This window comes from Oncorhynchus nerka, linkage group LG23 (genome assembly GCF_034236695.1).
Source record: "Oncorhynchus nerka isolate Pitt River linkage group LG23, Oner_Uvic_2.0, whole genome shotgun sequence".
NCBI lineage: Eukaryota > Metazoa > Chordata > Actinopteri > Salmoniformes > Salmonidae > Oncorhynchus > Oncorhynchus nerka.
Genome location: NC_088418.1, coordinates 57856852 through 57883111, shown reverse-complemented (window position 1 = coordinate 57883111; position 26260 = coordinate 57856852). Strand labels below are relative to the sequence as shown.

The 26260-nt window shown below is 44.1% G+C and overlaps 3 protein-coding genes and 1 pseudogene across 5 annotated transcripts; all 4 read right to left on the bottom strand.

Moving 5' to 3' along the window:
* Nucleotides 1–953: 953 nt before the first annotated feature.
* Nucleotides 954–9901, bottom strand: LOC135563983 (protein mono-ADP-ribosyltransferase TIPARP-like). Its single transcript, XM_065008351.1, has 5 exons — nt 8880–9901; nt 6607–6775; nt 6271–6458; nt 2347–2625; nt 954–2030 (listed from the first exon to the last, which is right to left on the bottom strand). The coding sequence occupies exons 1-5, from the start codon at nt 9755–9757 to the stop codon at nt 1577–1579; spliced, it is 1968 nt and encodes a 655-aa protein (XP_064864423.1). The 5' UTR covers nt 9758–9901; the 3' UTR covers nt 954–1576.
* A 456-nt stretch (nt 9902–10357) lies between these two features.
* Nucleotides 10358–12942, bottom strand: LOC115106277 (E3 ubiquitin-protein ligase TRIM35-like). 2 transcript variants are annotated; one of them, XM_029628845.2, is made up of 6 exons: nt 12785–12942; nt 12155–12635; nt 11850–11945; nt 11511–11764; nt 11308–11429; nt 10358–11127 (listed from the first exon to the last, which is right to left on the bottom strand). In XM_029628845.2, the coding sequence occupies exons 2-6, from the start codon at nt 12569–12571 to the stop codon at nt 10583–10585; spliced, it is 1434 nt and encodes a 477-aa protein (XP_029484705.1). In that variant the 5' UTR covers nt 12572–12635; nt 12785–12942; the 3' UTR covers nt 10358–10582. The 2 variants fall into 2 exon arrangements, with proteins under 2 accessions (XP_029484705.1, XP_029484704.1); XM_029628844.2 differs by having other exon boundaries at nt 12155–12600.
* Nucleotides 12943–13773: 831 nt separating this feature from the next.
* LOC135564009 (nuclear factor 7, brain-like) lies at nt 13774–17225 on the bottom strand (annotated as a pseudogene).
* Nucleotides 17147–23916, bottom strand: LOC115107108 (zinc-binding protein A33-like). Of its 2 annotated transcripts, XM_029630498.2 has the most exons (6): nt 23360–23916; nt 23095–23181; nt 19104–19334; nt 18892–18914; nt 18684–18814; nt 17147–18586 (listed from the first exon to the last, which is right to left on the bottom strand). In XM_029630498.2, the coding sequence occupies exons 1-6, from the start codon at nt 23756–23758 to the stop codon at nt 18054–18056; spliced, it is 1404 nt and encodes a 467-aa protein (XP_029486358.2). In that variant the 5' UTR covers nt 23759–23916; the 3' UTR covers nt 17147–18053. The 2 variants fall into 2 exon arrangements, with proteins under 2 accessions (XP_029486358.2, XP_029486359.2); XM_029630499.2 differs by lacking the exon at nt 23095–23181.
* Between the last annotated feature and the right edge of the window lie 2344 nt (nt 23917–26260).

Here is a 26260-nt window from a genome sequence, read left to right as displayed (position 1 = left end):
CACCCTTGATTAAAGTTTCAGCTGGATGGATGTGCTATAGAGATGCTTCTGTCCAGTAGTGTGATTCTTGTTCTTGGAGGATTAGGAACATTCCTGGGTAACCTGCAGGATGCATTTGATTCCTGTCCAAACAAGACTAACACTGATTATGTGTGACAGTGTCGGGAAACAAAGTTAATTCACAAGATGTACTGTTAGAAAGAGGGAAAGGGTTTGTTTGTACAAAATATATAAAAGAGAGAAATATAACGTTTTACTACAAGATACTTATGGGGAATTGCATTCCATTCATAATTTAACTTTCTGACCATTTTTTTGGGGGATTGAATTTCAGAAATATGACTGTAAATAGAATAAATGAAGATATTGTAAAGTGCACAAGACTCCCCCTGTAAGCTTAAGTAATTAATGTATTCAGTAAAATACATTTATTTGCACCTACAGTGCTGTGAAAAATTATTTGCCCCCTTTCTGATTTTCTCTACTTTTGCATATTTTTGATACTAAATGTTATCAGATCTTCAACCAAAACCTAATATTAGATAAAGGGAACCTGAGTGAACAAATAACACAATTACATACTTGTCTAATTTATTTCATAAACAAAGTTATGCAACATCAAATGCCCCTGTGGGAAAAAGTAAGTTCCCCCTTAAACTCAATTACTGGTTGTGCCAGTTAGCTGCAATGACTCCAACCAAACGCTTCCCGTAGTTGTTGATCAGTCTCTCACGTCACTGTGGAGGAATTTTGGTTGACTCTTGCATGCAGAACTGCTGTAACTCAGTGCCATTTGGGGGGTTTCAAGCATGTACTGCTCGTTTCATGTCCTGCCTCAACATCTGAGTTGTGATTAGGTCTGGACTTTGACTAGGCCATTCCAAAACTTCTAATTTGTTGCCTTTTAGCAATTTATTTTTGCTTTCATTTGTAGGCTAGGTTGTAGCAACCTCATGATGGGTACAGGGAAAATGTTAGTATCATGTAGTAGCCTAAACCTATCGATGTTACATTAAACTGGGTGAATGGAATATGAATGACAGTCATCCAATATTCTGTAATAGAAATCGTCCTCCGTAATCATAAACTGAACCGACTGCTCCTGATGTATTCAGTAAACCCATTTATTGTCAATAACATAACGACTTTACAGTTTATAACGAACCTTTTTGAAAGCAACATCTAGAACTTATAATTTCTTCTTTCTACATTATCAAATTACAATTGTTTCCATTATTAAAACATTTCGAAAATATATCAAACTTGTTTGTGTTACATTTAGAATTCCATTTTAAAATGGGACGTTGTAGAAACTTACTGTAAAAACGGTAATTGTAAAACTTCATAAAACACATTTTTATTCTAAAGACATTCCAAGTCTTTGGAAGGCTTTGAACATTATCCTTTGGACTGGATACACAAACATTTAGTTTGATGCAGTTTTGACTGATCTATTCTCAATGCTGTCTTTCACCTTAATGCAAGGTGCTGCATTACGGTCTGGTGTGGAATGAACATCCAGTGAACAACAACAGTTACCGTCACAGGCAGCAACGATAGCTCTCCCAGGGCAAACCTACTCATTAACGTCCACCACTAGCAGTTCTTTGTATTTGATCAGGTAGTAGGGGTAGCACTGGCACCGGTCAAAAACTACAAAGATGGTGGGGTTGACCAGCTGGTCCACACAGGTGTCGTATAGGTTGTAGTCCTCCTTCGTGGATCTGACAGGTGGCGGCCGGCGGTATTTGCACTTGCCCACACTCACCTTTCCCACCAGCACCTTGGCCAGGAACATGTGACGGACCCCAGCGTCAGGTGACACTGCAGCGAATGTGTTGGAGTAGGAGGCGTCGCGGGCGAAGTAGGAGCCGTAGCCGTACACGAACCCGTTGACTCCCGAGACGCGCGGGTCAAAGTTGTTGTGGCAGATGTCCTCAATGAAGTCCCCGACGGTCCCGTGGAACAGGTGCCTCTCCAGAGCCCCGTCTTCCTTGGTGTCACCGCGCTTCCGCATGTGCTCCTTGTACCTACAACACAAACAATGCCACCTAATGTATGAATTCATCTTAAATTCAATTGTTTTTTTTATCAGTATTACATTTATTCATTGTCAAATGGAGCAGGAAAATAAAAAGCCTTCATCTCCTTTGGATAACCCTTATCAATAAAATGAAATTGATCTGTTGTGTGATGTAATGTCGCACCGTGTTATCTACCTTTTCCCTATCCTTTATCCCTATCCCACATGACGGTCATATACACAGTACATGAGGAAAATGAATGGCTATTCTCGTAAGGATAGAAAACATATCAAAGAGGGCCAGAGGGAGTCCCCATCCACACCTTTGGAACTTGTCCCAGTGGAGAACATTCTGGATCTGGTGGAGGCTGACTATCTCCACCCGGGTCTCTGACAGGGTCTTGTGGAACAGGCTGTGGACCTTCTGGAAGGCTTGGGTGTTGGCCGGCACATCCACCATGCTGTAGTCCTGGTCTGGGGCGGAGCTAGGGGTCCACACTGGGGGGTACCAGGTGCTGAACTCCCCCAGAGGGTCTACACTGAAGTTGGCCGGGGAAGGCTCGGTGGATGTGCTGGCCAGACCATCCAGCAGGATACCTGTCCTATACAAATCAAGTAGATTATTGTTTTCGTGAATGTAGTTCATATTATTGATGAACCTCAACTAATATGGTGTGATTCCAGCATTATGAGTAGGACCCGGAAAAATGCTCTACCACCTGACCTATGACATTAACCTGCAGTTCAATCAATCATTTTACTGATGACACTACAGCCTCTTCCAAACACATTTCAACATAATGAACACATGGTTAGTCGTGGTTAGTCATTTTACAGGTCAGGAGTATCTTTCTAGCCCCTCCCACACAGATGCGTCCCCTTCAGGGTCTAAATGCCAACAGGTGGCTTGAGATGACACTATCAACCTTTTGGTGCTGTAGGACAAAACTACTGGTTTTAAAAAGAGTGGAGAATTTCTCCAGGCCCCAATTATGAGTTAAACTATATGACCAAAAGTATGTGGACACCCCTTTGGACTCGGCTATTTCAGCGACACCCGTTGCTGACAGGTGTATAACATTTTGCAATCTCCATTGACAAACATAAGCAGTAGAATGGCCCGTACTGTAGAGCTCAGTGACATTCAACGTTGCACTGTCATAAGATGCCACCTTTCCAACAAGTCAGTTTGTCAAATTTCTGCCCTGCTAGAACTGCCCCGGTCAACTGTAACTGCTGTTATTGTGAGGTGGAAAATTCTAGGAGCAACAACAGCTCAGCGAAGTGGTAGGCCACACAAGATCACAGAACGGGACCACTGAAGCGCGTAAAAATCATCTGTCCTCGGTTGCAACACTTACTACCAAGTTCCAAACTGCCTCTGGAAGCAACGTCAGCACAATAACTGTTCGTCTGGAGCTTCACAAAATGGCTTTCCATGGCGGAGCAGCCACACACAAGCCTAAGATCACCATGCGCAATGCCATTGGACTCTGGAGCAGTGTAAAAATGTGTTTTCTGGAGTGATGAATCACGCTTCACTATCTGACAGTCTGATGGACGAATCTGGGTTTGTTCAATGCCAAGAGAGCGCTATCTGCCCAAATGCATAGTGCCAACTCGTTTGGTAGAGGAGGAATAATGGTCTGGGGCTGTTTTTCATGGTTTGGGCTAGCACCCTAGTTCCAGTGAAGGGAAATCTTAACGCTACAGCATACAATGACATTCTGGACGATTCTGTGCTTCCAACTTTGCGGCAACAGTTTGGGGAAGGCCCTTTCCTGTTTCAGCATAACAATGCCTCTGTGCACAAAGCGAGGTCCATACAGAAAGGGTTTGTCGAGATCGGTGTGGAAGAACTTGACTGGCCTGCACAGAGCCCTGACCTCAACCCAATCACCTTTGGTATGAATTGGAATGCTGACTGTGAGTCAGGCCTAATCACTCAACATCTGAGCCTGACCTCACTAAAGCTTTTGTGGCTGAATGGAAGCAAGTACCCGCAGCAATGTTCCAACATCTAGTGGAAAGCCTTCCCAGAAGAGTGGAGGCTGTTATAGCAGCAAAGGGGGGGTGTTATGCACTTGAGTGAGGACCCAAAAGCGGTTTAACAAAAACAGAGTCCTTTAATGTAAACACAGGGAAGACATAGATCCTCTTCAGATGTAGATAATGGAAAAATAGACAACCCGCAAAGAGGGCGACAAATGAAACAAAAAGTCCTTCTGATAATAACAAAAGAGCCTCCTTCTTAGCAGCAGAGGAGAATAGCTGGGTTAGCGGCGACAGGCTGCAGATCTCTCTGGGTAGGCGCGGGTCGTAGAGGAACAGTGGTACCTGATCTCACGTAGCATCAGATGAACTGGACACAGTACAAACGATAAGACAGTTAGCTGAGTACAGGATGCACTTGCCAGGCAGATACCGACACGACGGGACGGGATAAGGGTGAAGCAAACGAGACGATAGTTTGTTTCTGGCATGAGAAACTCAAACGAGAATCTGACAAAGAAAGAAGCAGGAACAGAGAGAGAAATAGAGACCTAATCAGAGGGAAAAAGGGAACAGGTGGGAAAAGGGTGAACGAGGTAGTTAGAGGATATGAGGAACAGCTGGAGGAGGAGTGAAAGAGAAGGTAACCTAATACGACCAGCAGAGGGAGACAGAGTGAAGAGAAAGAACAGGAACAAGACATAATATTTTTTTATTTTTTTATTTCACCTTTATTTAACCAGGTAGGCTAGTTGAGAACAGGTTCTCATTTGCAACTGCGACCTGGCCAAGATAAAGCATAGCAGAGTGAACAGACAACACAGAGTTACACATGGAGTAAACAATTAACAAGTCAATAACACGGTAGAGAAAAAAAAAGGGGAGTCTATATACAATGTGTGCAAAAGGCATGAGGAGGTAGGCGAATAATTACAATATTGCAGATTAACACTGGAGTGATAAATGATCAGATGATCATGTACAGGTAGAGATATTTGTGTGCAAAAGAGCAGAAAAGTAAATAAATAAAAACTGTGGGGATGAGGTAGGTGAAAATGGGTGTGCTATTTACCAATAGATTATGTACAGCTGCAGCGATCGGTTAGCTGCTCAGATAGCTGATGTTTGAAGTTGGTGAGGGAGATAAAAGTCTCCAACTTCAGCGATTTTGCAATTCGTTCCAGTCACAGGCAGCAGAGTACTGGAACGAAAGGCGGCCGAATGAGGTGTTGGCTTTGGGGATGCTCAATGAGATACACCTGCTGGAGCGCGTGCTACGGATGGGTGTTGCCATCGTGACCAGTGAGCTGAGATAAGGCGGAGCTTTGCCTAGCATGGCCTTGTAGATGACCTGGAGCCAGTGGGTCTGGCGACGAATATGTAGCGAGGGCCAGCCGACTAGAGCATACAAGTCGCAGTGGTGGGTAGTATAAGGTGCTTTAGTGACAAAACGGATGGCACTGTGATAAACTGCATCCAGTTTGCTGAGAAGAGTGTTGGAAGCCATTTTGTAGATGACATCGCCGAAGTCGAGGATCGGTAGGATAGTCAGTTTTACTAGGGTAAGCTTGGCAGCGTGAGTGAAGGAGGCTTTGTTGCGGAATAGAAAGCCGACTCTTGATTTGATTTTCGATTGGAGATGTTTGATATGTGTCTGGAAGGAGAGTTTGCAGTCTAGCCAGACACCTAGGTACTTATAGGAGTCCACATATTCAAGGTCGGAACCATCCAGTGTGGTGATGCTAGTCGGGCAAGCGGGTGCATGCAGCGATCGGTTGAAAAGCATGCATTTGGTTTTACTAGCGTTTAAGAGCAGTTGGAGGCCACGGAAGGAGTGTTGTATGGCATTGAAGCTCGATTGGAGGTTAGATAGCACAGTGTCCAATGACGGGCCGAAAGTGTATAGAATGGTGTCGTCTACGTAGAGGTGGATCAGGGAATCGCCCGCAGCAAGAGCAACATCATTGATATACACAGAGAAAAGAGTCGGCCCGAGAATTGAACCCTGTGGCACCCCCATAGAGACTGCCATATGACACTACATGACAGGGGGAATCAACTCCATTTTAATACCTATGATTTTGGAATGAGAGATTCGATGAGCATCCACATACTTTTGTAGCCATGTAGTGTATAACAAACAAGTGCATGTAAATTAGATTTAAGATAATTGAACACAGTTAAAAAGAGCCTAGAAAGTAAGGTAACTGAACCAATCAACCAGCTCAAGGTTAAAACAAAACATGGATACGTACCTCAAATGTGCTCTCAGAGACTTGAGGGAGCGGTAGAAGGGTCTGAGTCGGATGGCCCGCTGAAACCCTGTGGTGATGTTGGTCTGGATCATACTGATGAAGTCCACCTTGTATTCCACCGCTAAGATGTGCAAACGACACTCCAGCTCCCCAGCATCCCTCTTGTCCAGAAGGATCTTGGACACATCCTTAACAAGACAACCCAGTAAGTCAAAGCCTACATGAACATGAAACAGAGGTAACCATTTGTGAGGGAATTATCTTTTGTCATGAACAAAACCCAGTCCGCCATAGCGAAAGTTCATTAGGTAGGAGAGAGGGGTTTGAAGCACTCACGTCTTTGTACTTTGTCCAGCTGAGGTTATTCCACCAGAAGAAGCACCACCTGGTGTAGAGGTGAGGGTTCTTGGTTGGGTCTGTGGTGTTCTGGAGTCTTCTGACCCGGTCGTATTTCTCCCCGTCCTTCAACGTCATGTTGTCAAAGTGCAGGGTGAACATATCCGTACTAGTGATGGGGGGGGAATTAGATACAGTTACGTATCGGGATAGAACTTTTTGACAATATACAGTGCCTTCAGAAGTTTATTCACACCCCTTGACTTTTTCCACATTTTGTTGTGTTACAGCCTGAATTCAAAATGTATTAAATTGATATTTTGTATCACTGGTCTACACACAATACCCCATAATATCAAAGTGGAATTATGTTTTATAAATTAAACAACAATAAAAAGCTGAAATGTCTTGAGTCAATATGTATTCAAACCCTTTGTTATGGCAAGCCTAAATAAGTTCAGTAGTACGCATTTGCTTAACAAGTCACATAATAAGTTGCATGGAATCACTGTGCAATAATAGTGTTTTACATTATTTTTTGAATGACTACCTCATCTCTGTACCCCACACATCCAATTATCTGCAAGGTCCCTCAGTCGAGCAGTGAATTTCAAACACAGATTCAATGCCTCACAAAGAAGAGAACCAATTGGTAGATGCGTCCAAATTAAAAAAGCAGACATTGGATATCCCTTTGAGCATGGTGAAGATATTAATTAAACTTTGGATGGTGTATCAATACACCCAGTCACTACAAGGATACAAGCGTCCTTCCTAACTCAGTTGCTGGAGAGGAAGGAAACCATGAGGCCAAAGGTGACTTTAAAATAGTTTGAGTATAATGGCTGTGATCATAAACTGAGGATGGGTCAACAACATTGTAGTTACTCCACAATACTAACCTAAACGACAGACTGAAAAGAAGGAAGCCTGTACAGAATACAAGTATTCCAAAACATGCATCCTGTTTGCAATAAGGCACTAAAGTAAAACTGCAAAGAATGTGGCATGTAAAGAAATTAATTTTATGTCCTGAATACAAAGGATTATGTTTCAGGCAAATCCAAAACAACACATCACTCTTCATATTTTTCAAGCATGGTGGTGGCTGCATCATGTTATGGGTATGCTTGTCATCAGCAATGTCTAGGGAGTTTTTGGGGATAAAAAAGAAATGGAATAGAGCTAAGCACAGGCAAAATTACTGGGACACTGGGAGACAAATTCACCATTCAGCAGGACAATAACCTAAAACACAAGGCCAAATATAAACTGGAGTTGCTGACCAAGATGACATTGAATGCTCCTGAGTGACATAGTTACAGTTTTGACTTAAATCGGCTTGAAAATCTATGGCAAGACTTGAAAATGGCTGTCTAGCAATGATCAACAACCAACAGAGCTTGAAGAATAAAAAAAATATACAATCCAGTTGTGCAAAGCTCTTAAAGACTTATCCAGAAAGACTCACTGCTGTAATTCGCTGCCAAAGATGACTCTAACATGTATTGACTCATGTGAATACTTATGTAAATGAGATATTTCTGTTTTTCATATGCAAAAATATCTCAAAACATGTTTTCACTTTTTGTTAGTATGGGGTATTGTGTGTAGATTGGTGAGAAAAAATATCAGTTGAATCCATTTTGAATTCAGGCTGTAACACAACAAAATGTGTAATAAGTCAAAGAATAAGTCACTTTCTGAAGGCACTGTATCTGCACCAACATTTCAATATTTTTCCTTCATAGTTCTCCATCTTCTTTTTAAAAAGGGAGACCAATTTTTTTTAGCACTTTTATTTTCACGACTGGTCGGAACTTGTTCTCTCATGTTTTCTCTTGTCCCTTCTACAGCAGACATCGTGAGCAATATGCTTGAAATCACAGTATCGAAACGCAATACATATCATATTGGCACCTAAGTATCGTATCGTGAGGTATCTGCCAATAACCAGCTCTAATCATAGCAAAATAACGTTAAGAGTTATGGTGGGGTAGCAAGTAGCGCTACGTTAAAAAAAACGGTATCAAATCCTTAATGTCATCTCTGGCACTTCCCCTGTGTGTGTGTGGGTGAGTCTCAGTTCCTGTATTTTTCTTCTTCATAAACTCTGTAAATGTGCAATATTTTATACATTGATTGATAAACTATTGTGTGATTAAAATTCAGCAGTACTTATGGAGCTATGAATGACAACAAGTATGGAAATCACAGATTTTGAGGACTGATGGACAGTTTTATGATTAACATCTACTACCTGTACTACTCACCCTTCCTTGACTCCAATCTCCTCCCGGTTGACATTGCAGTAGGCCCTCTCTAGATTAACCTGGGCGCGGGGGGTGAAGTCTACCCACTGGTGACTGTTGATGCCCCACAGCTGCCAGTGGAAGGGGTATGGCGTGTGGTGCTGCTTGCAGTTGCTCCCCGTCCTGCAGAAGTAAGTGAGAAAGTGGTCGCAGATCTGGATGTCGCCGGAGGTGTTTGTGTGGAAGGTCAGACTGACTGCCGTCTTGGATGGACCAGGGGGCCGATTAGTGCTAGCGGCTTTGGCTTGTGTTTGGGCTTGGGTGGTAGGCTGGTGGACAGGCTGTGGCTGGGTGATGATGACAGGCAGGGGGAGGATGAGAGAGGTGGTTTTGACTGGGCCCGGTGTCATGTTTTGGGGCTTGTGAGGTGAGATGGTGATTGCTCCAGGTTGAGGAAAGAGGGTGCTTTGAGGAAAGGTGAGGAGCACACTGGGGGGGATTTTGGTTGGGGTCATTTGTTGTGGTAGAGGTTGGATGATCATTTGGGTCTGGCTTAGGGCTGAGGATGGGCCTGACGACAACTGGATGATCCTGGTGGTGCTGCTGCTTTTGCCAGGAGAGCAGATAAGAGTATTGCTGGCACTAGTAGTCTGCCCTGACTTGGAGGGGAGAGGAGTGAAGCGGACATTGATACTGTATGGTGTCACAGTCCAGACAACGTCCACTTGTTGGGAGTGAATGGCGTCCCACACTGGCAGACTGGTGTTGGTGTCAGAAGGGACCTCCATGAGCAGTAGAGAAGGAGTGAGGAAACTGACCTTGGGAGACTTTGGACAGGCCTCTGTGATCACGGTTGTAGGTCCCCTCTTCTTCCCTTTGATTGATGAAAGGTCAGTCATCTTCAATATTTTTGAGGGTAAATGGTCAGTTTATGTTGGCATAGCATGGTACATGAAGGACTAAAATGTCCCAATCATATCCCGAGTCTCTGACAAAACAAAAGCCTAATACTTTTAAAAGCAACACATAACATAACCAAAATCCAATTTGCTAGAATCCTAAAAACGCGTATAGAGATAAAGTAGAATTAATATAAAGGTACTAATTAATACGAATGCTTGAGACTTTGCCGATGCTTTTCGTCGTGTTTCTTACTAGCTAAATTACTAGCATCGCATAATGCAAAAACAGAACATGAACTTACTTTTTACCTGTTAACTTGCAGTGTTTCAGGCCTAATGAATCTGTCCACGTTTTGTTTTACGCGAAAAAATGTATTGATTGGTGAGTAACTTAAAATACATTTAAATTGAATCCTAAAAAAGATCTGGAAGTCGTCTTCAAACAATATTCTTACAGGATTGTTTATAGATTTCAGGGGAAACCATTTGACAGTGTTATTACAGGAATGGTTTAGCCCAACTATTTGAAATTGATGACGACTGCATATAAATACTAGTTTATCTTAGTATTTTATAATAAAATATCACCACAGTAAGTCTGATGTTCCATTTTTATTCCACACAGAAAACGAAACTTTTATTCCATACTACACAATAAAATAAATGTCAACAAGTGTCCATTAAATGAAATGTAAGTGTTAATTTAAAGGCAACGAGTGGCAAATATTTAAATATTATTTATCCATTAGATGTTTCTCATGACATAAAAATCAACATTAAGAAAGACACTAGAGACAGATAATTCCATGCGCCAACACATTCTCAGGTGTGATCTACAGCTTTCACTGAGACCTCTAATGGCTCAATCCTCAGAGGAAACTGCTTACAGCCAACCCAGAAATAGGGGAAGACCCTCTCAGAAAAGGTGTGTTTGAAAGTGTAGATCTGCGTGTTGTCAGCTGGGTCAGAGAAGCACACTCTCCCCTTCTCCCAGTCTAGCTGCACTCTGATCCTCTGAGGGCTCTTCTTCAGATTGAGTCGTGTCAGAGGTGAGGTCCCTGCAAAGTACATCTTGTGGTAAAAGTACACGGACAGGTATCCATTCTTCAGTACGGAGGAGACCTTGTCTTTCCTCTGGATGGACTCTTTGGCTACACCGAGGACCCAGGCGCTGTTCTCTCCAACCTCCACGTCCCAGGCATGCTTTCCTGAGCTGAAGCCCTCAGAGCCCAGTACGCCTGTGTCAGGGTCAAACCTCTCGGGGTTGTCTGGAAGCTTCTGTTTGTCGTCGCTGTCCCTCACACTGGTGAGGTCTTCAGACAGCAGGAGCCAGGGGGCAGCCGTGTTGGGGTCCAGAGTCACTGGCGCTGAGGAGAAAGTATATCCAGTTACCATGATGTAGTGGTTCTCACCACTGTAATTACTGTGTCAATACACATTAAGAAGCACTTTAAGTGCTTAAAAAATTAAGGTTTCAGTCTATCATGTAATGAAATAGACTAGTCTTGACACCGAGTGATGTTCAACACTCTGCAGTTAGTACTCACTGTATTTAACAATCCCTTGCATCTTCTCCCACACTTTGTATTGAAGTGAGCCCAGGTACTTGGCCACATCGATGAGTGCTCCAGAGACCATATCTGGGTCCTGCAGTGTGCTGCACTGAGCACTATACAGCCAGAACAAGTAGGAGTTAGTACTCATCACTGTCTGTAGACAGTGAACCCACCAGGGGTTGTAATGTACTCACCTTCTCATTGTCTGCTTGCATTTCTGGAGAAAAAAAGTATCCTCCAAAGCCATCTCCTCCTCCATGGCTCTGATTGTGTCAGAGAGGGAGGCCAGGGTTCTGTCCATCTCCCTCATACTCTGCCTCAACATCTCACTCTTACTCTCCTCCTCCTCTTTCAGAGCTGCAAGCCTAGCAGCCTCTTCAGCTTGGAGGAAATGGTGGAGTGTCTCAAACTCCTCATGAATCCTCTTTGCCACAAACCGGGCCTGGACCTGAAATGAGACCTTTGTTAGGATTGTGTGTTAACATATGAGAGAGTTTGATTTATTTCATACTATGGCCAACCACCAACACTACCTGAATGTGTGTCACTGTATTTTCATAGTTTTGCTTCATTTTGTCAAAAGCCTCTGTCTTCTCTTGCAAACAAGTAAGCACAGACTTCATATCCTCCTACAAAGAACATTAAAAAGACAATTGGACTAAGAATAGAGTAAACAAAACATATCAGTTCTTCAAAGGCAAACAGTTGCAGAAGGCATAAAACAGATTAGATCACAGCATTTTCCCCTTTACCTTCATGTTCACCTCTGAACTCATAAAATGCTAGCTAGAGAACTCAATTTATATTTATAGGGTTGCCTATCACAACAACAGATTACCTTCATGTCGCCTATAGCCTCTCCCACCGGGCAGCACTCATGGTTTTTATGCTTCCTGGAGGTGTGACAGACCACACAGATGGGCTCCTTGTCCTGCAGACAGAACAGCTTCAGCCTCTCCCCGTGCAGGGAGCACAGCTCACCCGGTTCACACAGCTCTCCTGTAGACCCAAGCGCTCCACTCTCCTGGATGTAGGAGTCACACAGGTTCTTCAGGGTGAGGCTGGCCACCGGCTCGTCCACAAACTCCCTTCTACAGAGAGGGCAGTCTCGGGCCGAGCCCTTCCCAGACCAGTACTGCTGTAGGCAGGCTGCACAGAAACTGTGGCTGCACTTGAGGACCACAGGGTCCCTGAAGATGTCACAGCACACAGGGCAACAGAGGTCCTCCTCTGGGACAGAGAATCGAGCGGCCATGCCTTCTTCACACGAAAGTGACTGTTCCTCTGGAAGGGAATGTAGGGCAAAGGGACACACAGAGCTGCAGGCATTAGACAAACACAGAGTGGGCCCTTGTTTTTTCTAGTTAGCTAATGGCCTCTGTAAGGTACAGTATTTACTTTAACTTTACCCAACTAAATATTTGGGCTCAACAACATACTGCCTGAACTTCAAAATGGCCATACTTACTGCCTAGGACAAGTCGATGTTTAGTTTGGGAGTGCTTTAATAGAACACGTTACATTGACACTCGCCTGATATCCAAGGCACGTCTACAGCAGAACGCAACCAATACACGTAACTAGCTCCTTGTTTTATCTGCGACGTCAAGAGTTGTTTTGACTTCCTTCTTCCTGTTATGGTGTGACACATCCTTATCGGGGTGGAGCCAGGCAGACCATTCTTTAACACTTTACCACCAGTTCCACTTTGTGCTCACTTTGGTTTCATTATTTGGTGGTACTAGACTGTTACTCCAATGTTTGTGTTTGTTGTCATTGTTGTCTTTGTAAACAAATTATTTATTCATATTAAAAGTAATGTTTCACTAATGAGTTGTCAAGCCATGAGCACTACACATACATAATATAAATCAACTACTATTTGAATGTTAATGTCATTGCCGTGGGATGTATTTACTCCATTGATATGAACATTTTTGTTGTAGGCCCACTCTGACTATAGACCCATTTTACAGTGTGGCATTGAGCAACAGTGGTCTCTACTGTATACCGGTAGTTGGAGATCCCCATCTAGTGGTGAATATTTGCAATGGTAGCAAATTGAAACTTTATTTTATAACGTGTTAATGAATTAAATGAGCTAAACCCACTTATATAATTAAGAAGGTACATTCAGTTAAATAGAAAAGCACAACATGAAATGCAATAGAAACTTTTAATATTTATTTAGATAGCTGACTGTACTTTACATATTTTACATATTGTAACAACTGTTTTAAACACTTGTACAAGCATTATGAGATAGACAGTTGTTACCATACCACATTCCATTGGCATAAATTAGATTACACTACTTATACCCATACTATGCTTTGTGTTGAGGCAAGTCTTACAGCTATTTACATGGAACTGGATTCAACTAAAGTTCACACAATGGGGTCCCTACAGTTGATACATCAACTAAATAACATGTTAGTAGATATTTGTCCCCACATATTATAAACTTAGCAACCTGTCTCCACTCATGTTTATATTCTGCCCAAAGTTGGGGCTAACTGACAAAAGGCGCAGTGGGACCAATTGATTGGTACTGTAAAAGTATGGGAACACTTTTTCAGTGAATGTATCATTGAAGGTGTACAGAGTAGTGCTCTTAGTGGGATCGCAGAATGTCAGCTCCCCCTTGTCACAGTCCAGACGTGCTCTGATCACTGGTGGGCTCTCATCCAACTTGATCTGGATGTCTGGGTTTACACATACTCTATATGTCCCACTAATATATCTGATGCTCCACAATCTACATTTTGAGTGACTTGTTGCACACAATGGACTCTTTGCCTACTCCCAGGGTCCAGTTATCACTTTATCCTACCTCTACATCCCAAAAATGTCTGCCTTTACTGTACCCTTCAGAACCCAACACTCCCATTTTAAGCCTCTCAGGATTTTCTGGAATGTTCTGCTTCTCCTCACTGTATGTCACAGTGGTCAGGTGATGAGTCAGTATGAGCCTTGCAGACGCTGTTTGGATCAATGGTCACTGAAGCTTTAAGGGGAAAGTTTATTTTACTTTCATATTGTACTTTAATATTGAAGTGTGTGGGTGTAATGGGAGATAAAACTATTTCAAATAACTATTGAAAAAATACATTTATTTCCAAAGTATTGTGGCCTTATTTGCTACAGTAAGATATTAAAAACCAACATTTGTGAAAAACTTGGACTTTCTATAGTAAACGATCCGAAGCATCTTCTTCCAGACCTTGGATTTCAGAGATCCCACATGCTTGGCCATGTCAATGAATGCTCCGGACACTACCTCAGCATCTGCAGTGTCTGTTGCTGTGGATTCGGCTCTATGGGAATAAGAAAACATCAGTGCTGTTGTAAATGGAGTGTAACATGTATTTAGTAGGGATGAAAGGGGACTTCATTTACGACTTACCTATTTATTATGGCCTTGTAATTGTACAAAAGAAGGACATATTTCACTATGTTATATCAGATGACACTGAGATAATTGAGAAAAAACTCACAGAGAAATAACTAATTTACAGTTGTGAACTCATTCACCAGTAATTTCCGACCTGGTTGATAATTTCAAGGCGTTATACGACATTTGACTGTAGACTAGCAGTGTGACACTTGCGTCCTTTAGACGAACATTCGTTTTTGCAGTGAGTTCATGAGCTCATGTTGGGAATTTACATCTTTGTTATTTAAAACATCTTTACCCTTACCTGAAGGAATGTGATATTGTCAACTTCCATTTCCTTGATCATTTGAATAGTCTCTTTTAGGGTTGAAATCTGCTTGGTCAACGGCTCAGCTCTTTCTCGCATCGCTTGACATTTCTGTTGCTCTTCCTTTCTCAGGGCAGCTGTCCTGGCTGTCTCTTCATCTTCCAGGAACTGGTGGTGTCTTAAACTCCCCCCTTATCTGCTCCTCTCCACACTGGACTTGACCATAATGGACTTGACCAAACTTGAACACTGCTCAAATGTTTCTACATTTCAAAACTTAAAAAAAAAAATGGTAGATACCGGCTGTGTTCATGCTTTCTAATTCCTTCTTCAAAGTGGAACTCACACGCTGGATTTCTCTCTAAAAATAAATGAAAAGTGATTCTTGTAAACATGGTAAATGTATGTTACACAGACCAGTCTTTTAATCCAGCCAGTCACTCTCTACTCAGTCACAGAATGTGATTTAAATGATCAGTTCAAATAAAAGCAAAGGGAACAGATACTTTCACAAACGGACCTTCAAATCAGGCAGAGCCTCCTCAGTGGGACAGCAGTCATGGCCTTTACGTTTCTTTGATGTGTGACAGACAACACAGATGAACGGCTTGTCATCAAAACAGAAGAGTTCCATGTTGCTGGCAATTGTCCTGAGATACTTTCTCCTTTTCACTCCCTCTCTGCAACGATTCTCAGAGACTCTTTAAGGCACAACTTAGGCTAGGTTCATCAATAGAACACTCGTTCCTGCATACAGGACACAGCAGATTGTCCATATCCTTCCAGTAGTTCTATAGACACTCCTCACAGAAGCCATGGCTGCATTTGAGGACGACAAGGGTGATGTATATTTATTTTTTATTTAAAATTCATTTAACTAGGCAAGTCAGTTAAGTCAGTGTCTGCTCAAATGGTCAGAAACAGACTCCATGAGGGTGGTATGAGGGCCCGACGTCCACAGGTGGGGGTTGTGCTTACAGCCCAACACCGTGTAGGACGTTTGGCATTTGCCAGAGAACACCAAGATTGGCAAATTCGCCACTGGCACCCTGTGCTCTTCACAGATGAAAGCAGGTTCACACTGAGCACATGTGACAGTTTGTGACAGTCTGGAGACGCCGTGGAGAACGTTCTGCTGCCTGCAACATCCTCCAGCATGACCGGTTTGGCTGTGGGTCAGTCATGGTGTGGGGTGGCATTTCTTTGGGGGGCTGCACAGCCCTCCATGTGCTCGCCAGAGGTAGCCTGACTGCCATTAGGTACCGAGATGAGATCCTCAGACCCCTTGTGAGACCATATGCTGGTGTGGTTGGCCCTGGGTTCCTCCTAATGCAAGACAATGCTAGACCTCATGTGGCTGGAGTGTGTCAGCAGTTCCTGCAAGGGGAAGGCATTGATGCTATGGACTGGCCCGCCCGTTCCCCAGACCTGAATCCAATTGAGCACATTAGGGACATCATGTCTCGCTACATCCACCAACGCCACGTTGCACCACAGACTGTCCAGGAGTTGGCGGTTTCTTTAGTCCAGGTCTGGGAGGAGATCCCTCAGGAGACCATCCGCCACCTCATCAGGAGCATGCCCAGGCGTTGTAGGGAGGTCATACAGGCACGTGGAGGCCACACACACTACTGAGCCTCATTTTGACTTGTTTTAAGGACATTACATCAAAGTTGGATCAGCCTGTAGTGTGGTTTTCCACTTTAATTTTGAGTGTGACTCCAAATCCAGACCTCCATGGGTTGATAAATTTGATTTCCATTGATAATTTTTGTGTGATTTTGCTGTCAGCACATTCAACTATGTAAAGAAAAAAGTATTTAATAAGAATATTTCATTCATTCAGATCTAGGGTGTGTTATTTTAGTGTTCCCTTTATTTTTTTGAGCAGTGTATATATATATAGGACAAAACACACATCACAATAAGAGAGACAACATAACAGTACATAAAGAGAGACCTAAGACAAAAACATATCAAGGCAGCAACACAACATGACAATACAACATGGTAGCAACACAACATGGTAAAAGCACAAAACATGGTACAAACATTATTGGGCACAGACAACAACACAAAGGGCAAGAAGGTAGAGACAACAATACATCACGAAATGCAGCCACAACTATCAGTAAGAGTTTTATTTATGTCACAACACACAGGACAAGAGAGGTGTTCCTCCAGGAGAGACAAGCTGGCTGCCAATTTAATGAATCACTCTGTGTGCTATTCTGTCTTGGTTAAGGCTAGAATCCATCAAGCAGGTTAACTGAGTTGTAGCGCAGGGGGCAGGTTATACTGGTTATAAAGACATGATACAGACTAAAACTCCACCCACAGTTAAGTTTTCATATTCCAGGAAACTAAACTACCACATTTCCCTCTGTGTCCTGGCAGGAACCCAGATGTGTGTAGTGTTCCAACCAACAATAATGAGTGATCTAACACAGCCATGTATTAATACGTCTTATCTTGTCATAGCAGCTTTTACACATATCATATAATACATAGTAAAGTAAATATGCAGCTGTCCCCTTTCCAATATCTATTAGGAAATACACTGTACAGACTAGTGACCTTTTTGTTATTTAATCAAACTAGTGATGTGCCAATTAGTACCTGTGTTGTGAGAACAATACACTACCACTATATGTCAGTAAGTGTCCAGACATTGCAAAGAGAAACAGTTATTACTGTGAAACGAATTGTAAAACTACATTGTAGACTGTTACTTACTGATGGTGAAGATATCGTAGTATTGCTTAACAGTTTATAAGTATACAGACATGGTCGTCCAATGAGATATGCTGCTATTATATGTTACATCATTTCAACTCTAGTCTGAAAATAGTCCTACAGTAAATCCCATTTACTTTTAATCTGTCCTTTCTGCTTTTTAGTATCTTCTGCTTTTCCCCACAACCCCTCCGATATACACACACACATACACAAACACACATTAGGTTGGAGAAGCTGGAGCCGAGGGAATCCGCAGTGCAGCGGCCAATGAGCAGATTTGCCTCGTGCCCCAGCTCACGTCACAGTTACCTTAGTGAGGGGTCTCTTACAAAGGCGCAGTGGGCTTTTAAGACTGCCTATACTAAAGTATGGGAACAGCTTTTCAGTAAATGTGTGTTTGAAGGTGTACAGAGTATTGCTCATAGTGGGGTCGGAGAATGTGACCTCCCCCTTGTCACAGTCCAGACATACTCGGATCACTTGTGGGCATTCATCTACCTTGATCTCTTGGCGTGATTTCACACCTGCTCTGTATTTCCCATTAATATATCTGATGGTCCACAATCCACTCACAGGATCCAGTTTTACTAGCTTCTTCCGCACGATGGACTCTTTGGCTACTCCCAGAGACCAGTTATCGCTGTCTCCTACCTCAACGTCCCAGAAATGTTTGCCTTTAATGAAGCCCTCAGACCCCAACACTCCTACATGAAACCTTTCAGGATTGTCTGGAAGACTCTGCTTTTCCTCACAGCACGTCACAGTGGTGAGGTCATCAGTGAGGATGAGCTTTGTGGACACTGTGTTTGGATCCATGGTTACAGGATCTAAGGAGATACAGATAAATCATTTCACAGAACTATTGAAAGATATATTCTGTTCACAAATGTTGGCGAATTGAATTGTGAAATACCCTAGACTTACAGTAGTCAACAATCTTAATCAGACTGTTCCAGACTTTGAACGTCAGACATCCAACATGCTTGGCCATGTCAATGAATGCTCCTGGCCCCATCTCAGCATTTGCAGCAGTGTCTGGAGGTGTGCACTTGGCTCTAGGGTAATAACTAAACTTTAGTGATTCCATTCAATGGAATGGAAAAGTATGGAGATCAAATAAAATGGGACTTACCTGACAAGAATGGCCTCGTAGTTCTATAAAAACAACAAGGACAAATGACACTGTTACAGTATGAGGTGGCTGTGAAATAAAAGTCCATAAACCTGTCAATCATTGTAAATATGCTTATTTGCCTCATAGCTTACAGGTGTGTCCATTGACAGTTGTGAAACAGTTGTATTCACCACCAATTGACATAAATTAAATAATACTGGCCCACATACCTGCAGGAATGTGATATCATCTGTCTCCATGTCCTTTTTGATAACTTCAATAGTCTCAGAAAGCATTGAGATATTCTTGGTCAACTTCTCCATTCTTTCTCTCATCACTTCATATTTCAGCTGTTGTTCCTTTTTCAGAGCAGCTATCCTGGCAGCCTCTTCTTCTTCTAGGAACTGGTAAAATTTCTTAAACACCCCCCTTATCTGCTCCTCTCCAAGTTGGCCCTGGACCTACCATAGACAAGAAGGAAACTTAAAAGGATAGTTCACCCAAATGACAGATTTACATATTGGTTTCTATACCCTGAAGCAGTCTATGGACAAAGTATGACAGCAATCCATGTTTTGTTTTAGTTTCCCTGTGCAGCGATGCTCCCCATCCAACCTGACAGAGCTTGAGAGGATCTGCAGAGAAGAATGGGAGAAACTCCCCAAATACAGGCATGCCAAGCTTGTAGCGTCATACCCAATAAGACTTGAGGCTGTAATCGCTGCCAAAGGTGCTTCAACAAAGTACTGAGTGAAGGGTCTGAATACTGATGAGGGAAAAAAACTGTTGAATTCATTTTAGAATAAGGTTGTAACGTAACAACATTTGTAAAAAGTCAAGGGGTCTTAATACTTTCTGAATGCACTGCATCTTTACATTTACATTTACATTTAAGTCATTTAGCAGACGCTCTTATCCAGAGCGACTTACAAATTGGTGCATTCACCTTATGACCTCCAGTGGAACAGTAGTGCATCTAAATCTTTTCAGGGGGGGGGGTGAGAGGGATAACTTTATCCTATCCTAGGTATTCCTTAAAGAGGTGGGGTTTCAGGTGTCTCCGGAAGGTGGTGATTGACTCCGCTGTCCTGGCGTCGTGAGGGAGTTTGTTCCACCATTGGGGGGCCAGAGCAGCGAACAGTTTTGACTGGGCTGAGCGGGAACTGTACTTCCTCAGTGGTAGGGAGGCGAGCAGGCCAGAGGTGGATGAACGCAGTGCCCTTGTTTGGGTGTAGGGCCTGATCAGAGCCTGGAGGTACTGAGGTGCCGTTCCCCTCACAGCTCCGTAGGCAAGCACCATGGTCTTGTAGCGGATGCGAGCTTCAACTGGAAGCCAGTGGAGGGAGCGGAGGAGCGGGGTGACGTGAGAGAACTTGGGAAGGTTGAACACCAGACGGGCTGCGGCGTTCTGGATGAGTTGTAGGGGTTTAATGGCACAGGCAGGGAGCCCAGCCAACAGCGAGTTGCAGTAATCCAGACGGGAGATGACAAGTGCCTGGATTAGGACCTGCGCCGCTTCCTGTGTGAGGCAGGGTCGTACTCTGCGGATGTTGTAGAGCATGAACCTACAGGAACGGGCCACCGCCTTGATGTTAGTTGAGAACGACAGGGTGTTGTCCAGGATCACGCCAAGGTTCTTAGCGCTCTGGGAGGAGGACACAATGGAGTTGTCAACCGTGATGGCGAGATCATGGAACGGGCAGTCCTTCCCGGGAGGAAGAGCAGTTCCGTCTTGCCGAGGTTCAGCTTGAGGTGGTGATCCGTCATCCACACGGATATGTCTGCCAGACATGCAGAGATGCGATTCGCCACCTGGTCATCAGAAGGGGGAAAGGAGAAGATTAATTGTGTGTCGTCTGCATAGCAATGATAGGAGAGACCATGTGAGGTTATGACAGAGCCAAGTGACTTGGTGTATAGCGAGAATAGGAGAGGGCCTAGAACAGAGCCCTGGGGGACACCAGTGGTGAGAGCACGTGGTGTGGAGACGGATTCTCGCCACGCCACCTGGTAGGAGCGACCTGTCAGGTAGGACGCAATCCAAGCGTGGGCCGCGCCGGAGATGCCCAACTCGGAGAGGGTGGAGAGGAGGATCTGATGGTTCACAGTATCGAAGGCAGCCGATAGGTCTAGAAGGATGAGAGCAGAGGAGAGAGAGTTAGCTTTAGCAGTGCGGAGCGCCTCCGTGATACAGAGAAGAGCAGTCTCAGTTGAATGACTAGTCTTGAAACCTGACTGATTTGGATCAAGAAGGTCATTCTGAGAGAGATAGCGGGAGAGCTGGCCAAGGACGGCACGTTCAAGAGTTTTGGAGAGAAAAGAAAGAAGGGATACTGGTCTGTAGTTGTTGACATCGGAGGGATCGAGTGTAGGTTTTTTCAGAAAGGGTGCAACTCTCGCTCTCTTGAAGACGGAAGGGACGTAGCCAGCGGTCAGGGATGAGTTGATGAGCGAGGTGAGGTAAGGGAGGAGGTCTCCGGAAATGGTCTGGAGAAGAGAGGAGGGGATAGGGTCAAGCGGGCAGGTTGTAGGGCGGCCGGCCGTCACAAGACGCGAGATTTCATCTGGAGAGAGGGGGAGAAAGAGGTCAGAGCACAGGGTAGGGCAGTGTGAGCAGAACCAGCGGTGTCGTTTGACTTAGCAAACGAGGATCGGATGTCGTCGACCTTCTTTTCAAAATGGTTGACGAAGTCATCTGCAGAGAGGGAGGAGGGGGGAGGGGGGAGGAGGATTCAGGAGGGAGGAGAAGGTTGCAAAGAGCTTCCTAGGGTTAGAGGCAGATGCTTGGAATTTAGAGTGGTAGAAAGTGGCTTTAGCAGCAGAGAGAGAAGAGGAAAATGTAGAGAGGAGGGAGTGAAAGGATGTCAGGTCCGCAGGGGAGGCGAGTTTTCCTCCATTTCCGCTCGGCTGCCCGGAGCCCTGTTCTGTGAGCTCGCAATGAGTCGTCGAGCCACGGAGCGGGAGGGGAGGACCGAGCCGGCCTGGAGGATAGGGGACATAGAGAGTCAAAGGATGCAGAAAGGGAGGAGAGGAGGGTTGAGGAGGCAGAATCAGGAGATAGGTTGGAGAAGGTTTGAGCAGAGGGAAGAGATGATAGGATGGAAGAGGAGAGAGTAGCGGGGGAGAGAGAGCGAAGGTTGGGACGGCGCGATACCATCCGAGTAGGGGCAGTGTGGGAAGTGTTGGATGAGAGCGAGAGGGAAAAGGATACAAGGTAGTGGTCGGAGACTTGGAGGGGAGTTGCAACGAGGTTAGTGGAAGAACAGCATCTAGTAAAGATGAGGTCGAGCGTATTTCCTGCCTTGTGAGTAGGGGGGAAGGTGAGAGGGTGAGGTCAAAAGAGGAGAGGAGTGGAAAGAAGGAGGCAGAGAGGAATGAGTCAAAGGTAGGCGTGGGGAGGTTAAAGTCGCCCAGAACTGTGAGAGGTGAGCCGTCCTCAGGAAAGGAGCTTATCAAGGCATCAAGCTCATTGATGAACTCTCCGAGGAACCTGGAGGGCGATAAATGATAAGGATGTTAAGCTTGAAAGGGCTGGTAACTGTGACAGCATGGAATTCAAAGGAGGCGATAGACAGATGGGTAAGGGGAGAAAGAGAGAATGACCACTTGGGAGAGATGAGGATCCCGGTGCCACCACCCCGCTGACCAGAAGCTCTCGGGGTGTGCGAGAACACGTGGGCAGACGAAGAGAGAGCAGTAGGAGTAGCAGTGTTGTCTGTGGTGATCCATGTTTCCGTCAGTGCCAAGAAGTCGAGGGACTGGAGGGAGACATAGGCGGAGATGAACTCTGCCTTGTTGGCCGCAGATCGGCAGTTCCAGAGGCTACCGGAGACCTGGAACTCCACGTGGGTCGTGCGCGCTGGGACCACCAGATTAGGGTGGCCGCGGCCACGCGGTGTGGAGCGTTTGTATGGTCTGTGCAGAGAGGAGAGAACAGGGATAGACAGACACATAGTTGACAGGCTACACAAGAGGCTACGCTAATGCAAAGGAGATTGGAATGACAAGTGGACTACACGTCACGAGTGTTCAGAGAGTTAAGCTTACGTAGCAAGAATCTTATTGACTAAAATGATTAAAATGATACAGTACTGCTGAAGTAGGCTAGCTGGCAGAGGCTGCGTTGTTGACTAAGTAGGCTAGTTGGCATTGGCTGCGTTGTTGACACTACACTAATCAAGTCGTTCCGTTTACTAGAAATAATGTATTACTGTGAACTACCATTAAGTGTTCCACACAGTTTTCCTCTTCCAGTTTGGCGGTGGTCATTTTTCCCAATTTGTTCTGCAGAGGAGCCTTGATTTCACTCTAGAATGACATAAAAAGTGAAATTGATCAACCAGGCGTTCATTGTACAGTATTCAGCTAGTCATGTCTTTATTCAGTCACAGAGGGATCCATTTTTCTTTAAACAAGGGCAAAGTTAACAAATCAAATCACACAATTATCAGTTAAATAAAGGCAAACATGTTGAAATCTGTCTCACCTTCAAATCAGGCAGAGCCTCCTCAATGGGATAGCAGTCATGGCCTTTATGTTTCTTTGATATGTGACAGACAACACAGATGAGCTGTTTGTCATCAAAACAGAAGAGTTTGAGTTTCTCTCCATGCAGCTGGCAGATATCCTGAGATCCTTTCTCCTTTTCACTTCCTCTCTGGAACGATTCACAGAGACTCTTTAAGGACAAACTTTGGCTCGGTTCCTCAGGAGAACACTCTCTCCTGCATACAGGACACAGGAAAATCTCCAAGTCCTTCCAGTATTTCCGGAGACACTCCTCACAGAAGCTGTGGCTGCATTTGAGGACGACGGGGTTTCTGAATATGTCACAACACACGGGACAAGAGAGGTGTTCCTCCAGGAGAGACAAGCTGGCTTCCATTATAATGTATCACTCTGTGTGCTATTCTGTCTTGGTTAAGGCTAGAATCCATAAAGCAGGTTAACTGAGTTGTAGCGCAGGGGGCAGGTTATACTGGTTATAAAGACATGATACAGACTAAAACTCCACCCACAGTTACGTTTTCATATTCCAGGAAATGAAACCAAAACCAGAACTATCACATTTCCCTCTGCATCCTGGCAGAAACTCAGGTGTGTGTAATGTACCAACCAGAAATAATGAGTAATATAACACACACTAGAGGGATATAAAACAACAATAAAAAATATGTTAAATCAAACAAGGACTTTACCACTAGATGTCTAGCCATTGCAAAGAGTAACGGTTATTACTGTGAAAAGCATTGCAAGACTACATTGTAGACTGCTGGTGAAGACATAGCAGTGTTGCTTAATAGTGTATAAGTATACAGACATGGTCAGCCAATGAGATATGCTGCTATTATATGTAGTGCACTTTCAAATCTAGTCGGAAAATAGCCAATTTACTTTGAACCTGTCTTTCAACACACCAAGGTACAGGTCATCTTACTAACAAACAATTCCCCAACTAAATGCTATTGCAGTCTTTCTCTCTCTCGCATTATGTATTGAAGTGAATTCTTCAATCTGGACTCTGGTGTTTCAGATCAAAATGATGTCATTTCAAGTTTGCAAGTGTTCAGTTTGTCTGTCTCTGTATAGATATTCTGTATAAACTACTGTGTACTATATATACTCTGTGTAGAATGATATCCTCATCTAGTTGTGAGAACTTGAAATGGCAGTAGATGACAAAAAATGTATAATCTGTCAATCAACAACGTTTAAAGGGAGTTCAATTCACTTGAACAAGTTGGAAGAAAACAATATTTATAAGTTTTCAGACCCTTTGCTATGATACCTGAAATTGAGCTCAGGTGCATCCTGTTTCCATTGATCCTCCTTGAGATGTTTCTACAACTTGATTGGAGTCCACCTGTGGTAAATTCAGTTGATTGGACATGATTTGTGAAGGCACAAACCTGTCTATATAAGGTCCCACAGTTGACAAGTCATGTCAGAGCAAAAACCAAGCCAAGAGTTCGAAGGAATTGTCCGTAGAGCTCCGAGACAGGATTGTGTCGAGGCACAGATCTGGGGAAGGATACCAACACATTTCGGCAGCATTGAAGGTGCCCAAGAACACAGTGTCCTCCATCATTCTTAAATGGAAGAAGTTTGGAACCACCAAGACTCTTCCTAGAGCTGGCAACCCGGGCCAAAATGAGCAATCAGGGGAGAAGGGCCTTGGTCAGGGAGGTGATCAAGAACCCAATGGTCACTCTAAAGGAGATCCAGAGTTCATCTGTGGACATGGGCGAACCTTACAGAAGGACAACCATTTCTGCAGCACTCTACCAATCAGGCCTTTATGGTAGAGTGGCCAGACGGACGCCACTCTTCAGTAAAAGGCACATGACAGCCAGCTTGGAGTTTCCCAAAGGGCACCAAAAGGACTCTCAGTCTATGAGAAACAAGATTCTCTGGTCTGATGAAACCAAAATTAAACTCTTTGACCTGAATGCCAAGCGTCGCATCTGGAGAAAACCTCGCACCATCCCTTGGTGAAGATTGTTGGTGGCAGCATCATGCTGTGGGGATGTTTTTCAGCGGCAGGGACTGGGAGATTAGTCCGGTTCGAGGGAAAGATGAACAGAGCATAGTACAGACAGATCCTTGATGAAAACCTGCTCCAGAGCGCTCCGGACCTCAGACTGGGCGACGGTTCACCCTCTAACAGGACAACAACCGTAAGCACACAGCCAAGACAACGCAAGAGTGTCTCAATGTCCTTGAGTGGCCCAGCCAGAGCCCAGATATCAGTAAGAATCCAGACATTGCAATGAGCAAAACTACATTGTAGACTGTTACTTACTCCTGGTGAAGACATGGTAGTATTACTTAATAGTGTATATGTCAAGGCTGTGGGTAACTGGTGAAAGGAGTCAGGCGCAGGAGAGCTGAGATGCGTGGACAAGGTATTTCATTCAGGAAAACACCAGTACAAAACACAATACTATGGTGCTGGAAAAATACCGGTACCACGAAATAAACGGGCGTAACAACAAAACCCGGCAACTATAATACCAGCAGTCAGAATACAGCCTTACAATAAAACAAACACACACACAAACATGGGGGAAACCAGAGGGTTAAATAATGAACATGTAATGGGGGAATTGAAACCAGGTGTGTAGGAAACAAAGACAAAACAAATGGAAAATTAAAAGTGGATCGGTGATGGCTAGAAGGTCGGTGACGTCAACCGCCGAACTCCGCCCGAACAAGGAGAGGGACCAACTTCGGCGGAAGTCGTAACAGTATAAGTATACAGACATGGTCATCCAATGAGATATGCTGTTATTACATGTAAATCTAGATGAGAAATTGTCTTAAAGTAAATCCAATTTGTTTAAAATATGTCAGACACCAAGGGTTACTGTCATTTTATTAGCAAGCA

Coding starts and splice junctions, on each gene's coding strand:
- LOC135563983 (XM_065008351.1), bottom strand. CDS start 9,757: ATGACTGACCTTTCATCAATCAAAGGGAAGAAGAGGGGACCTACAACC. Junction 2,626..6,270: donor TCTCTGAGAGCACATTTGAG/GTACGTATCCAT, acceptor TGATTTGTATAG/GACAGGTATCCTGCTGGATG. Junction 2,031..2,346: donor CACTGGGACAAGTTCCAAAG/GTGTGGATGGGG, acceptor TTTGTGTTGTAG/GTACAAGGAGCACATGCGGA.
- LOC115106277 (XM_029628845.2), bottom strand. CDS start 12,571: ATGGCCGCTCGATTCTCTGTCCCAGAGGAGGACCTCTGTTGCCCTGTG. Junction 11,765..11,849: donor ATACAGTGACACACATTCAG/GTAGTGTTGGTG, acceptor GTCTCATTTCAG/GTCCAGGCCCGGTTTGTGGC. Junction 11,128..11,307: donor GCAAGGGATTGTTAAATACA/GTGAGTACTAAC, acceptor CTTTCTCCTCAG/CGCCAGTGACTCTGGACCCC.
- LOC115107108 (XM_029630498.2), bottom strand. CDS start 23,758: ATGGAAGCCAGCTTGTCTCTCCTGGAGGAACACCTCTCTTGTCCCGTG. Junction 18,915..19,103: donor ATGATATCACATTCCTGCAG/GTATGTGGGCCA, acceptor TTGTTTTTATAG/AACTACGAGGCCATTCTTGT. Junction 18,815..18,891: donor TACGAGGCCATTCTTGTCAG/GTAAGTCCCATT, acceptor TTATTACCCTAG/AGCCAAGTGCACACCTCCAG.